This window comes from Labrus bergylta, chromosome 15 (assembly GCF_963930695.1).
Source record: "Labrus bergylta chromosome 15, fLabBer1.1, whole genome shotgun sequence".
NCBI classification, from domain to species: domain Eukaryota; kingdom Metazoa; phylum Chordata; class Actinopteri; order Labriformes; family Labridae; genus Labrus; species Labrus bergylta.
In genome coordinates this window covers 11,404,866-11,419,642 of record NC_089209.1, presented here as the reverse complement: position 1 = coordinate 11,419,642, position 14,777 = coordinate 11,404,866, and the positions used below count along the sequence as shown (strand labels likewise).

Sequence of the window (14,777 nt, the reverse complement as noted above, 5' to 3'; positions counted from 1 at the left end):
TAAATAGTTTATTTTGAAGGTCAAAAACGGAAGCTTCGTGTTTGCAGCTTGGTTAACTTAACTCTATCACAGCTGCTAGAAGGACAGGAGAGCAATGGCTGATACCATAGCCGATACAAGAAGGCTCTTCACGAAGCCTCAGAACTTAAACGACGCTTATGGACCGCCGAGTAACTTTCTAGAGATTGACGTGAGCAACCCTGAGACCATCGGGGTCGGCAGGGGCAGATACACAACGTATGAAGTCAGACTGAAGGTGAGCCTGCTGGAACAGATGCTAATGGCGTTAGCTGTAAGGCTAGCTGAGAAAAAGAAACGGTCTTTATGTAGACATAGATAAGTTATGACTCGTTGACATCAGGTGTGTCACAACCCAGAAGCCGCGCGTTTATTAAATTGCTTAATGTTGACACGTTTGAGTGACTTTTTTTTAATGTATTTTTTAAAAGGAGACGAAGGCGTTGTTTGCGAAGCAGGTTAGCTAATGTTAACGCTCGTCAACACAAGCTAACTGTGATTAGCTGCCTTATAGTCAACCGACGAGTTCACTCAAAGTAGTGATGGTTGTGTTTAGCCTTTCACTTCTCAAAAGAGGCCATTGATAGAAACTGATAGCAGCAGGGAGACGTGTAGCCATTGTTTACACTATTCTGTTGTTCCTCTGTGGTGTGACAGGAGATCTGTTTTACTGTTTCTCACTCATATTTATACCAACAAGGCTTTATCACCACTGTGGTAAGCTGAACACAAAGTTATTAAACATCCTGTTTATTAGTTAAAGCCTACTTGAACACTTAAGGAGTTTTATCTCCAACCACACCCCATTTTGTTTTTTTGACTGCAAGGAGTAGATAACTTCATGAGTCACGCCAAATGAGCATCCTAACATAATAACCTAATGCTCAGCTTTGTCCTTGCACTTCACATTAAACTCATGTTTCTCTTGTGGGTTGTTGTTTTTTTTGTGGGTTTACAAGGCGCTAGTTAGTAACTATTCATCCTTGATAATAACTCGTCAGCAGTCCAAGGAGAACACAACTCAGCAAAACAGCTTCTCTGGAGCTGTAGACAGGATGCAACAAGCTGCCTGATCTACTCCAGACCCCACTCCCACCCCTCACCTACTTCCTTCCTCCTTCTCTATTGACGAACAAATGATTTCCTATAAAGTGAAGTCTCTGTCATCTGATGATAAATCAGTTTATATTTGGTCTAAATGGTTGTTTAAAAAGAAGAACATATAAGGTTGTTGATGTATCTAAATGCTTGTGAAATCTTTTTACCATGTTAAACTATTTGCTAACACTGTCCAGGAACTTTGCATTGTTGAGCAACGTGTGAGGAGAGTGGCGGTTAGACAGACATATTGCAAAACACACATCCTGTGTCCTATGGGTATTTCTCTGTCACAGGCCAAAACGGCATTACAGTAAAAGGCTGAATTAGCGCAAAAATACTTTTGAACAACTGACTCATTTATTTCAGCAATAAAGGTCTCAACTTGTTTGTTCGGGCAAATTCGGGGCAGATGGAGTTTCCCTAGATGTCAAGAAACTGTAATGGTTGATTTCCACTGCATTATATGTCACAGCAGACAGTTTTGGCCAGTCTGCTTTCTCTGCAAAGAGGGGAAACATCTTTATAACTCTCTGCCCACTGGCATAAAGTTAGAGAGCAACAGTAATGCTTTTAACTGAGGACTCAAACAATGGCTAAAATCAAAACCACAGTGCTCACATGAATAGCTTCTGATTGGTTTATTGTTTGATCATGCGACCTTTGCTCTACAGTTTGTGTATTTATTTATTCTCTCTTTATTGCTTTTCTTCCTATCTTAATTGTTTTCCTTTCGAAAGCCTCCTGTGGACAGGTGTTGAGAACTAGCATGCTTGCTAAATCACTTAAACAATGCATCTGTTGGGACGCTGGTGGCGCAGTGGTTAGTGCGCGCGCCCCCGTATATGGAGGCTGTCGTCTCAAGCGGGCGGCCCGGGTTCACATCCCACCTGTGGCTCCTTTCCCACATGTCGTTCCCCACTCTCTCTCCCTGATTTCCGACTCTATCCACTGTCCTATCTCTACATTAAAGGCACAAAAAGCCCAAAAATAAATCTGAAAAAAAAAAAAACAATGCATCTGGTTCGTCCAATGTATCTGTGATGTCCATGCCAAATAAAGTCTATTATTATGATTCAACTCACTTTTAGCCCTAAAACATTGAGGAAAAAAATTGGATTCATTGGGCAAATAATTTTTGATATTAACTTAATTTATCTCAGACGATTCAGTGGCCTTCCAGTGTTTCACCTTTTTGGGCACACTCACTAGGCAATCCATATGGTGCTCACTGCTAAAGCACATTTGACCCCCAAAGTCCAGTTTATTTGACTAGTGTGAGTGCTCCTTACCGTGCTCTAGCCTGGTACACTTCCTTGGCTCTGGCCAAGGCCTATGTACAAGAGGTAACCGTGTTCAGGCATGGTTGGACTTGGAGCAATGTTAGTGCAGGTCAGTGGGGGACTGGGGAGGGGTTACACTCGTGCTACAATACAGGGCATCTGGGCCTAGAGTGAGTGTATCAGCTCAGCTTGCTTTGTACTACAGCTGAGTTGATACTTAAAAAACTCCAGGTACAAGGTACTATCCACAACTGTTGTAAAACAAAAACAAACTTCAGAGCAAGTCAAATCAAGCTAAAACTTAACTTTCAGTGTGAAAGAGTGTAAAATGTTCAAACTTGGCCAACATAGATGAAAGATCATGCAGCAGTTTAAAATAAAGACAAGATTCTGAAGTCAGCGACCAATCAAACCAAGCAAACTTGTGTTGCTGAAGACCAGTTGAAATCTTTTAACGCACGCAACTAAGATTACTTTAAATATTCATATATTCTTCAGTTGTAGTTTCAAAGATCAAGAATAAATTGTCTGATTTACATAAGCTGCAGTGTGATATAAGAATCGGATCAAAGAAGTTATTAACAGGAAGTTGGATAATTGTTCCTTAACTATATAAATTTTTAGAATCATAAGTTTTTTTCTTATGATTGCACCTCTTTCTCATTTGCGCCCCTGTCATAATCACTTTAGTATGCTTATTTGATGTGCAGGAGATTCTTAAATTGTCAGGCAGTCACAAGGATGATCTAATTGCTTAATCTCCTATCTTTAAATTGTCATTTCATTTGACTGGCACCCCTGTAGTTAGTTGTCTGGATCATTTAGATTGCTGAGCAGCCCTAAAGTATTTATAGTTTCCCTTTACCTTAAAGAAGCGGGTTGAGGGGAACAAAGCCGTCTCCAGGCATTAGCGCTGAATTTAAGGCTACTGTACTTGATTAGCGTGTAATAATTAGCATATGCGTGTAATCAGCATTATTGTGCACCTCATAGCCCCGTGTGACCCTGCTTTGCATGAGACCACGGAATAAGCAGCGCATCCCTCACTTCTCAACAAACGTGGTGTCAACTTTGCTTTGCTTCTCCTTTCTTCAGTTTTCTTTAGAGGCATTTTGCGCCGTCTCCGGCATGCTAAGAGCGTTAGTTGTCATGCCTTAACATGGAATATATAACTCATGCATTGCTCTTTTTTTTCTATCTTACTCATGATATTTCAAACTACATTAATTTGATCTAATTATATTTTATGATTTTGTGTTTATAGCTCATGTCCCTTGTCTGCAGTTCTCATTGCTGTCCCCCTATCCATCTGAAATGGAGAGAGTCCTTGTGGCTGCACTGAGAGACTCTTCCTAATCCCCTCATTGAGAGACGAGAAGAATGAAACAGGCCAGGGTGTGGGGGAGCTAGAGCGTTTATTCCCCATCGTTACCCCCCACCCATGGGAGGGCAGAAAGCCACCCCCTCACCAGCCTTCACCCCATTGCTACTTATCCCATTTCCCTCCCAGCTGTTTGCAGTCAGTCGCCTAGTTCATCGTGGGGTTAAAGAAGTTTTCTTGATAACTGTTTATGAGTTACAGTATACTGTAAACACAACAGCAAGACTCTAAACAGACTCTGTTAAAAATACTCACCGTCTGTTTAAGATACTCACTGTGACTCAATGGAAGCGTCTGAATGTTCATTAACTCAGTGGCCAAACAAATCTCACAAAGATCGGATTGTCATGTGAGAAGGTTGCAGTCACTGTGAGGAAGGTTACGCAGTCACTTGTTGACAACCGGACCGGCATTTTTTGTTCAAAATCAATGGGATCAATCCGCTTCTTTCAGTCAGGTCTTTACAGGAGGAGGAAGTTACTTTTAAAACTTTGAAAGGAGGCGGATATCTCACTTCGCCTGAGCAGACTTGTAATGTCCAGGGTCTTGATGAAACAATGCATTTTTGTTTTCATCTGAATCCCTCCGGTTTTTTTGTGTAGGTTCTGAAATCCCTTAAAGCACACATACAGTTTGAAGGGTTTTCCTTTTTGTGTGCACCTGCACATGTTTTTCCAGGGTTCTAATGGACAGAGAAGCCTGTCATATCATTTTAATGCAATTTTTTTCTGTTATTGCTGTCTTTGAGAGGACCCCCTTCAACAGCAAAGTGTATTTGTTTGGACCCTCCGCAAACAGTGGGTAGGGGTTTTGTTGTTTATGTATGGTGTGTGTGTGTGTGTCAAGGGAAAAGGGGAGGAGGATGTTGGGTATTATCAAAATTTCTTGTCTTTAGTTGGTTCCCATCTCATCCAGAGAGCACATTGAGGGGAACGAACTTTGGGATCTCACTTTGTTTATGGATAGGAGTACATAAAAGGCCTCTTATAGCTCTGTCGCTCACTCAGTCTTCTACCCCTCCTCATCTCGACTCCCATAGCTCTCTCTCTCTCTCTTTCTTTCTCTTTTCCATTTGGGCATCAAGGCGGGGGCCTTTGGTCATTAATAAAATGGGGTGTGTGTGTGTGTGTGTGTGTGTGTGTGTGTGTGTGTGTGTGTGGGGGGGGGGGGGGGGGGCTTGTCAGGCACAGTCAAGTGTAATCCAAAGTCTACAGCATCCTCTTCGACAACTATTTTAATGGAAATAGGGAACATATTGTATCAAGGCTACCATATCCTACTTGAAATGACAGTATCAAAAGTGGGAGTTGATACTATGGCAACAAAGCAGCTTTTTGCCAGCTAGGCGAGTCGGAGAGAGGGTAGGCTGTCAGGCCACAGGGGCCGGCAAGCGAGAGAACCAGTGTGAGAGTACATGGAGAGGAGAGAGCAAAAGACCTATAGCCCCAACGCTTTTGTTCCCAGTCTTTTCTCCCCCCATTTCGGAATATGATGCAATGAGATGGTATTATGTTGCTATTTTTTATGCCATTATTCTGAAAGGAGAGCACATGGGGGGGGGGGGGGGGGGGAGTAAGAAGGGGGCATGGGGGAGGTTTAGGATGCGCACTCTCAAACTTGACTTAATCCATCCTGCTAAAAGCTAATGCATGGTGGCCTTGAACTATTCTCTCGGCAGACGAGTGATCTTTGTCCCCTCTCTTCTTTTTTTTTTTTCTCTCTTTCTCGCTGTTTTTAAGGGTTCTGCCTCTTTTCAACCCGTTTTCAATGAGCCTAAGGTATTGTGTCCCACACATTTTGAATCACATGCTCTGCCTATGGAGCTTAGATTGCACCTTGCACACTCATAATGGAAATTGAAGCTAGGAAGTCTACTTTCAAGGAAAAACATGTAGCTTTATGCTCCTTCTTTTAAAAAGACAGCATTTTCTCTTGTAAGCTTGCTTGTAATAAAATTCCTTATTTTTTTGTCTTTGAATTCCCGTAAATGTAATATTCTAAGAATATACTAACTCTAGTTGCTTGCGCCTTTCTGTCCTTCCTCTCTTCTATTTTATTCCTATTGTTTTGAAAGTAAGAAAGGAAAAGTGTGTCTTTTCTTATAAGACAATTAACAAAATTCTATGAAGTTTCTGGGTGTGGGCTGGTCCCATGTCCCAATCACTGCAGGGGCCAGTAAGTTGAGACACCCGATGCCTTAACCTCTTAACAGCCGTGAAAAGAGAACACAGGCCAGGGAAACCTGATCTTTGACTTGTAGGGCTCTCACGCACTGCCTCTTTTTTTCACTGTGGGTGTGTAAGAGACAGACAGAGAGAAGGAGTGAGTGAGACCTCTCATTTTTCAGTTCCGTCGTTTTTGTCCCTCCCCTTGTCCTGCCATGCCGATATTTTAATCACAGGGTCTGAGAGGGTGAGCGGATTGAAAGGCCAGGTGACTTTCTTTCCTTACACTCACTCAGATAGCTTCATTGTGTGCAGACTTAGACTGTGTGTGTACAAACAGGCTCAAATGCTTGGAGCTATTATAAACACATTGTTAACTGTGTGACTGGTCAAAGCCTTTTACTGAACACCTGTGCGAGCATACTTTTGTGTATGTCAGTGTGCTTGTACGTGGTTAAGTGTTTTCCATGTGCACATGATGGGATTAGAGTCATGGTGGTGGCAAATTACCTGTAACTGTGATCTGTTGTGGTGGGGATTAACTTTGCGGCACTCCATGCTGTGAGGTAACATGACGCAGCCGGGACGGACCGCAGCGAGGGGAGAGTGGAGGTTATGTCCGAGCACCAGGGTGATAAATCTAGGATAATCCTGGGAGAGAGGAGAAGTGGAGGGGCTCATTGAAAACTATACTTGGAGAGAACTGGAAACAGCAGGAAAGGGATGTTTTTAAGGGCACTAAGAAAGAGGGAGAACCTGTTTTTAAAGGAACCCATTTGATAATAAGAGCAGAAACCCTAACTACCATTTCTAACCAGGTTATTTTACCTGTCTCAACTTTGGTCACATGTACTCACTGTAATGTGACCTTATTTAAAAGAACAAAGGCAATCTGCAGTGTGGCTTAGCAATTCAAGAAGCAATATGTTAAATATCTACTGAATTAAATCATAAAATGACATTACTATATATAATCAGAGATTAAAGAACTTGCTATGTTGAAACACTGGCTTCTCTGACAACAATGCAGCAGCCAGTATGTCATCCTAAGTATCAATTTCAGGCTTGAATGTTTTTCAAATTCTGTTTTGACCAGAGAAGGTTGTCAGTTTTAATGCACCCCCCACACGGCCGTTTTGGACGCCCTTCAGTTTGCCAGATTTGACACCAGTTATCACGGCAAATCAACAGGTGTTGCAGTGATGGAAGCAGACTGGTTCAGATAATTGATTCTACCTGACCTAAAAACATTTTTGTAAAAAGCTTCACGACCATAAACGTGGTAAAACTAGGATAACTATTGGAGATGCTATTTAAAAATGGAGAGAGGTTATAGCGCAGAATGGTTTCAAGACCGATGCAGAGCTGGCTAAACACTGAAGCTTCAGTGTCTGCTACATGGCATCCTGCTTGCGCATGGACTCTGGGGAGTAGGGGGCGGGGGGGGGGGGGGGGGAGACAGCTCTCTCCAATGTTTTGAATTTAGATTGCAGTACCCATTTTAGATTTCGAGTGCAGTACCCACTTTTTACCTGCTCTTTTGTAATGTTAACAGACAAAGAGTAAGGTATTTTACCTGCTTTTTGTAAAGTGTCTCGGGATATCACTTGTTATGAGTTGATGCTATACAAATAAAAATTGATTGATTGATTGATTTTAAACGCTACATGTCAGAGTAACCTCTTGCTTCTTTAACTAAAATTTCCACAAGGTGAATGATTCTTGGCTTCTCTCTTTACCATACTTAATTTTCTGTCATTGACATGTTGATTCTCACTCAAATGCATGGAGTACTTTCTGTCTCTTGGGAATTATTGGTTGTATTCTATCTTCCCCAGTAATTATCCCTTAAAGTAAACGTAAAATCCAATAGACGTTTAACATTTTTTGATTAAATCTAGTATATCTTGCAGACTTGCACTGATTGTCACATACCAGTGTCTTGCCCTACAATGTCCAAAACAATTGTTTGGTAGATATTCTTATTGTTATCTTGGAGTATGCCTGTTCATTGAAAGCCAGAAACACTCAACCAGTGTGTTTTTTTTTTTTTCATTTTCTGTGAATTATAGATTAAATCAATGTGTTCCTCTGATAAAGAGTTGATGTTGGGCTGAAATAAACAATACTGTCACCTGATAGCCTAGCGGTTATATCACATGCCTGATGTACGGAGGGCGAGGCTATCCTCCTCTAAGCGGGCGGACCAGTTTTAACTCCGAAACCAGACCTGCCACCCGTCATTCCCCCACTATCTCATCCGTGTTTCCTACTCTATCCACTTTCTTCTATTATAAATGTAGAAAAACTTTGGATAAACAGAGATGAGCTTGATCCTTTTCTGGGAACAGTTCCTGGTGTGCAAATTAACTTTTAATATTTGTTAGGTGCCAATTGTAGAAGAAAATGTACTGCCAAATACCGTATATAGGCCTAATGTACCATAGGTATAGTCCTGACTTGTACTTTAGTTGTCAATTTTAGGTTTAACTCACAGTTGAATGTTAAGATTTTGATACATTACACAGAGAAATATTTTTTTGTCATTTAGCATTCCCCATTTGTTATTTGACGAGTTTGACAAAATAACAGAAACGTTCACACGATTGAACGATCACGGTTTTCATCAATACCTGAAAACGGTGTCAAAAAAGACTCACACTTTCATGAAGTATATATTGCAAGAATTGTTGTAGATTGCTTTAATTTTGCTAGGTGTACCAAATAAATTGGCTACTTATTTTAAACCAGGATTTTTGAGATAATATTACCAAGATAACCATCTATAACATTTGTTGTACACTCAAATATTAAATCACAATCATAAATCTTAACAGGCAATGCATAGTGTCATTCTGCGTTATACAGTGATCAAACAAGTTATCTTTTTCCCTCCAAATCTTGGGAGGATTTATACATTTGTAGAACTGAGCAAAAGCAGGGAAAAAAACAAGTGCTTCTATTTTCCCTATTGAAACGACACTAGAGGAGTCTCAAGGGCAGCAAATCTGACTTATTATCACCGAGCAAGGGGAAATAAGGAGGAAAAAGACTGAAGGGTAGAGACCATGAGAGCAAAAAAGGCCACTCCTGCTCTCCCTCCTCCTCAATTAGTCCTGCACAGAGCAGTTGAAGCTCCCAACCTCTCGAGCTCCTCTGCTCTTCCTTTATGACCACGTTAACTCCCCTCCTCCTCTTCCTCTTTTGTTCAGCCATTTACTCAGCCTTCTAGTTAAATCCGCATACCCTCTGCCGCGCTCAGTCACAGTTGTCTGCTCATCGATCAGTCTGCCGCTCTCACTGTATTCATGCTGCGCCTGCTTGCTCAATTGCTCTGCTCTTGTGATTCCTCCTCCCATGAATTCTGACCTTCTGCGAATTTGGCCTGCCAATGAAATGCTCATTCGTTCCCTCCTTGTTTGTACATTGTCATCAGATGGCCATGTGCTGTCAGGACTGATGAAGAGGTTTGGCATTGTGCCGTAATGTGCTGTTTGCTCAATGTTCTCTGTCAGTGTCGGAACATCTCCCCTTTTCCGAATAAGAAATTCTCTTTCAAGTGCTTGTCAACAGCAACATAGAATAACGTACATGCTTGTGCATCTGCATAAGCTCCACGACCGCACAAACAAATGGCAAAACATTCTGAGTGTGTCAGACCTTGGTGAGTAATACACAGATGAACTTCTTTTTTTCTGCCTGGAGGACAGTTTCAATGTTTCCATTCAGTTTGGTTCACATTGAAGGGGTCTTTGTTTTTTTTTGTGCTTTCTCTTCCTTTTTCCTTTCATAAAGTCAGAGTAGATAACGCAAGGCTATATTCCACACCAAAGCAACTCATTGCTTTACTGTCTTTATCCTGCATACAGCAGAGTTGTCCTTACCACTTTGCAGCAATATTTTTTTTTACTGTACCTTTCCCAAAAGAATTAAACCTCTTGATTTGCTTGTAGTTGTCTGTTAAAAAATCTTCATCTGTGATTCTCAATAATAGTTTGTGATCAACCTTTTTACAGCTGTTATATGCAACATTTGAAAATGACTCAAAACGGCCGGACCTAAGTTATATGTGCTATTCAGTTTGGGTAATAACATTATACCAAATATTTTCTAACAATGTTCAGAAATCTGTGATTTATTCAAGTTTACTTCTCCCAGAAAACAATTGGAAAACAAAGGTTCATACTTACACAGAGGTCTGGGTTGTGAGCATTGAAAGTGGTCTAGTTTCAGTTCATAGTACATTTGTAGTCAGAGCTGTATTGAACAATTACATCTCAGCAGGCCTTTGTAAAGATTATAGAGTATAGGACAGTCCTGAAAACAGCCCTGTATAACTTGTATTCAACAGATGAATGGGTGCTACTCCAGGATGGAGTTATGGACCAAGAAATGAAGGCGTTGATGATTGCAGACTACATCTGTATAGGAAATAGATTCAGGGAATCAAGGCAACACTTAAAAGTGCACACCTTTAACTAATTATTGTCTGTTTCCACAGACCAACCTTCCCATCTTCAAGCTCAAGGAGTCCAGTGTACGGAGGCGGTACAGCGACTTTGAGTGGCTCAGAGCGGAGCTCGAGAGGGAGAGCAAGGTGAGCCATTTCGGTGAACTCTACACAAAGGCTCTTGAGTGCTTGGCTTATCAAATCAGCACAAAACATTAACCACATCTTCAATGGTTCTGTATACTGAGGAAAGTTTTTAAAAGACCCTTTTGATCCTTTGCAGTTTGTAGGAAGATGGTTTCTTTGTCCTGATATTAATGAGAAACATGAACTCAGTGTTTGCTAGAAAAGCAAATAAATATGTTTTGACCTGCTCATGCAGAACATAATCATTTTCAAATAAAAGTTGTCAGCTTTCTTTTTGATAAAAATACTTATTATTGTGATTGGTTAGCACTGGCATCCACATTATTCATATGTATTTTATTTTATATTTCCCAGGTGGTCGTCCCACCTCTCCCAGGAAAAGCTCTTATCCGGCAGCTTCCGTTTCGAGGGGATGATGGGATATTTGATGACTCTTTCATAGAGGAGCGGAGGCATGGTCTGGAACAGTTTCTCAATAAGTAAGCCTTCCACATCTTCTCTGTCTTACTCCATTCTTCCAAAACTTTTCAATGAATTTTCAGATGTTTACAGATTCAGCATTTTAAAGGTTTTATATAAACTGAGGAACAATGAAACTCTTTCTGCAATAAGTAGATTCAACTTTTTCACTTCTCTTCACATTGTTAACAAACTGAAGCTAAAGGTTCTTTATCTCACTCTACTTCTTAATTCTCTTTTATAATTACCACGCAAAAGACAAGAACACCTAAAGAGGACTCAAATGCGCACCCCCACAACTTAATTTTTCCCACATTTGTTTTATTGTTGATGTGTAATTTATGATAATTGCAGCTCAAATTATAGCACTTGGTTCCCTGCAATGCTGTGTGCACCTCTGCTTATTTTTGATCTAGCGTGTCCCCGTTTACAGCTGCAGAACAATAAAAGTTACAGTGTGATTGTGATTATTTGCTTTGATTGCGGACTTGGCCATTATCTTTGTTTCATGTGCAAATGCATCAATGTTTCCTGTTGGAATATCAAGTGTGCAAAGACAGTGGAGAAAATTAAAATCCATAAATATGTTGGGTTTTCTAAGATGAGAATGTGTTTGTAATAAAGACCCCCCCCCCCCCCCCCTTTGTTTTCTAAGAATGAAACGCTGCAGTTGATCATAGCATTGTTCAGACTTGATACTGGCCCGAGTGGCTGGCAGTACTATTTATCTGTGATTGAGAGCATTGTGAAGAGGAAATCTTAGGAAGTGTAAACATGATTGTTGCTGTGAAGTAAGTGACAAGGAGGAGAGGAGATAACCATCAGTTTTTGATAATGAGGATAGTCAAATATAATTCATGCATCATTTAAAGAAAAATGGCTCACAGCCCTACTTCAAAGAAGCAAGCGAGGCCTTGAGATGTTAATGTTCTTAGGCTCTCATGTCAACATTTTACAAACCTTTTAAACATGGGGGGGCTTTTAAGTGATTTCCATCCTTGTGCACACACACACACACACACACACACACACACACACACACACACACACACTTGGCTTGATTAGTCCAAAATATTTCCCTTCAGAGGTTAAGATGTCTGCATGCAAAAAATGTCATTATGTCAATCTGGACTGAGATTAACCATTTCAAAATGAGATGTTTAGAGTCTCAGGTGCACTGGCTTTTTCTTGTTAAAACCATTTGCGTCATCTGAATCGACAATCAAGGAGGTCTGCTGAGAATGTAGCTTTAACAGAATGGATCAGTCACAAACATAAAACATTTTCTTCATGTCGTTTAAACAAAACGCTTTAAAATGTACTGGTTTTACTTCAGTCATTTCAGAAAGTAGATGTACATTTATGGGGGAAGCGATCAGCAATGTCAAATACCAGATTGACCTGAACTCACTTCCTTTGAACAAAATCCTCCTATCTGCTCCCAGTTAATAATTTAACATGCAGTTGCACTGTCAAAAAGTGAGGTAGATCACAATTTATTTACCATGTTATTGGCTGTTCATATTCAAGCCTTCTGTCTTTTTTTTCTGAGTTGATGATTCTTTTTACTCCATTTCCAATGGCTGGTCGTGATTTATTAAGCCTTAAAGCTTCTACTTGATGTATATTACCACAACCTCAGGAAGACTAATAGGGGGATCAAGTTATATTAAATGTTCATTAGTGGCTGATGTTAATATGTGATAGTCGTCACTGTGTGTGAAATATACTAGTGTCCCTGTCCTCTGTGTTCAAAACAGTAAATAAGCCTCTTCATCAGTGACCATCATACAGGATTAGTTTTATCATTGTCCCCTTAAACTACATTTAGTTTCTATATCTCTGTGTTATCTCTAACACAGTTATCCCTTTTTCACGTCCTTAAATTTAAATGTGATACAATTAAGTGTACACAACTTAAAGGCAATCAGTAGCCATAGTAATTCAACTGTGGGTAACAGATGGTAGGAAGATGTCAGAACAGAGAGACCCAGTGAGAACATGAGTCAACGTGCCAGAACACTTCATGGTCCGGGCTTTAAAGCCTTATATAGGCTACCAGGATCCCACAAACCCTTGATTTTGAGGTTTGTTGATTATGGGCACGATTCTCTCACTATGCTGGCATGGAGCGACAGGAAGTCTTCAAAAACAAAGATAAGTATTAACACAAAAATTCACTGGGAGTGGCATTAAATAATCACAGTGTGATTGGTGTGGGACAGCACGGATAACATATCACATCCTGATAACATCCAACACTACATTTTTTTTTTTTCCCAACCTAAAATGTACGCACTGTGAATAATATGTTCTGTTGTATAACATTTAAAACCTGTGTATAACACCTTTCAAAGAGAGGTAAAACACCAATTCATTTTCAGCTGATGCTACATCTACTTCAGTTGAGGCGCTTTAGGATTAAAGAGTGTCTTGTCTTGTTATTTTCTGATCATAAGATGGCATGACACAGGGTTAAATTGAGAACTTGAACCAGAGAAACAGGTCTGATGTATTAGAGGGTCATATTTAAAAACCTTGGTATAGATGTTTGGTCTGGTTGTGCTTCTGTGTACTCTTTGTTGAGCGAGTAGGTCATGAAGCTTCTGGAAATAGAAATTTAACTTACATCCTGTGAAATGTCACTTAAGTGAATCTGTACATGCTAACACTTTAACAACACAAATCCTGAACTGATTACTTACCTAAAATTAGACACATATGTCTGTTGTCTCTGTTGATTTTTCACATCTCTGTTTTTCAATGTCCTTATGTCTTCAAGCAGTGTAGGGGTCTAAAATGTGCTTTTTGCTCTTGTGTGTTTCAGAGTGGCGGGTCACCCTCTTGCTCAGAACGAACGCTGCCTGCACATGTTTCTACAGGACGAGTCGTTGGACAAGAGCTACACCCCATCCAAAATCAGACAAGCCTGATCAAAAAAAAAAAAAAAAATGGCTCCGCTGGGCCTGGTCCGGTCCAGTTCGGTCCTCAACAACCCAAAGCTCTCTTCACTGCTCCAGGTTCCTCTCAGACAAAAATATATAAATAAATACATCTAAGTGACAACATTCCCTCCCTGCGCCCCACCAAAACAATGTCATTCACAGCCTCTTTCAGTTGAATTAGTGATCCTGATAGGTGTTGGTTTTTCACCTTCTAATTGGAGTCAAGAATGTTCGACACATAAGTGTGGTTATAAAGTAATTTATGGTTATATCTCTTTATGTCTGGAACTGCCACTAACATGGATATATTATGTATTTATCATTTAGGTATATGTCTTGAATATATTCATTTATATAGTAACATTGAATGAGCGTTCTATGTAAGCAAAGCTCTTGTAAAGACACCAAGCATTTCCCCTCATTTAAACATATATACATATATATATGTATATATTTGTGTGTTTGTCCTAATACTGGCATGTTGCTCACCGTAACTAGCAACATAACACACAAACACACGCACACACTTGTATTTGATGGGCCTTGACTTTCAAATCTCACTTAAAAAAGGAAGCACGTGTGTGTGTGTTTATGTCAACCAGCACCTGCCCAGTTGTCACAGTGATTTTCTAGTAAGAAAGAAGTAATTTACACAGAGGGAACTGCAGTATTTCTACTGGCTTAATGCATTTTGAGATTTGTATACTGCTGTGCCATTTTTGTTTATTTTGAAGATTTTCCAATAAAATAGGTGAAATGTCTCCACGCATAATTACATCTGTTGATTTGGACTCATGACCGGTCACACACTCACTCCCTACAGGAAGTCAA

General features: G+C 40.2%; 1 protein-coding gene across 1 annotated transcript; it reads left to right on the top strand.

The window, feature by feature from the left end:
• The first annotated feature begins 58 nt into the window (after positions 1-58).
• snx3 (sorting nexin 3) lies at positions 59-14,707 on the top strand. Its single transcript, XM_020632916.3, has 4 exons — positions 59-256; positions 10,447-10,542; positions 10,897-11,021; positions 13,829-14,707. The coding sequence occupies exons 1-4, from the start codon at positions 95-97 to the stop codon at positions 13,932-13,934; spliced, it is 489 nt and encodes a 162-aa protein (XP_020488572.1). The 5' UTR covers positions 59-94; the 3' UTR covers positions 13,935-14,707.
• Positions 14,708-14,777: the final 70 nt, after the last annotated feature.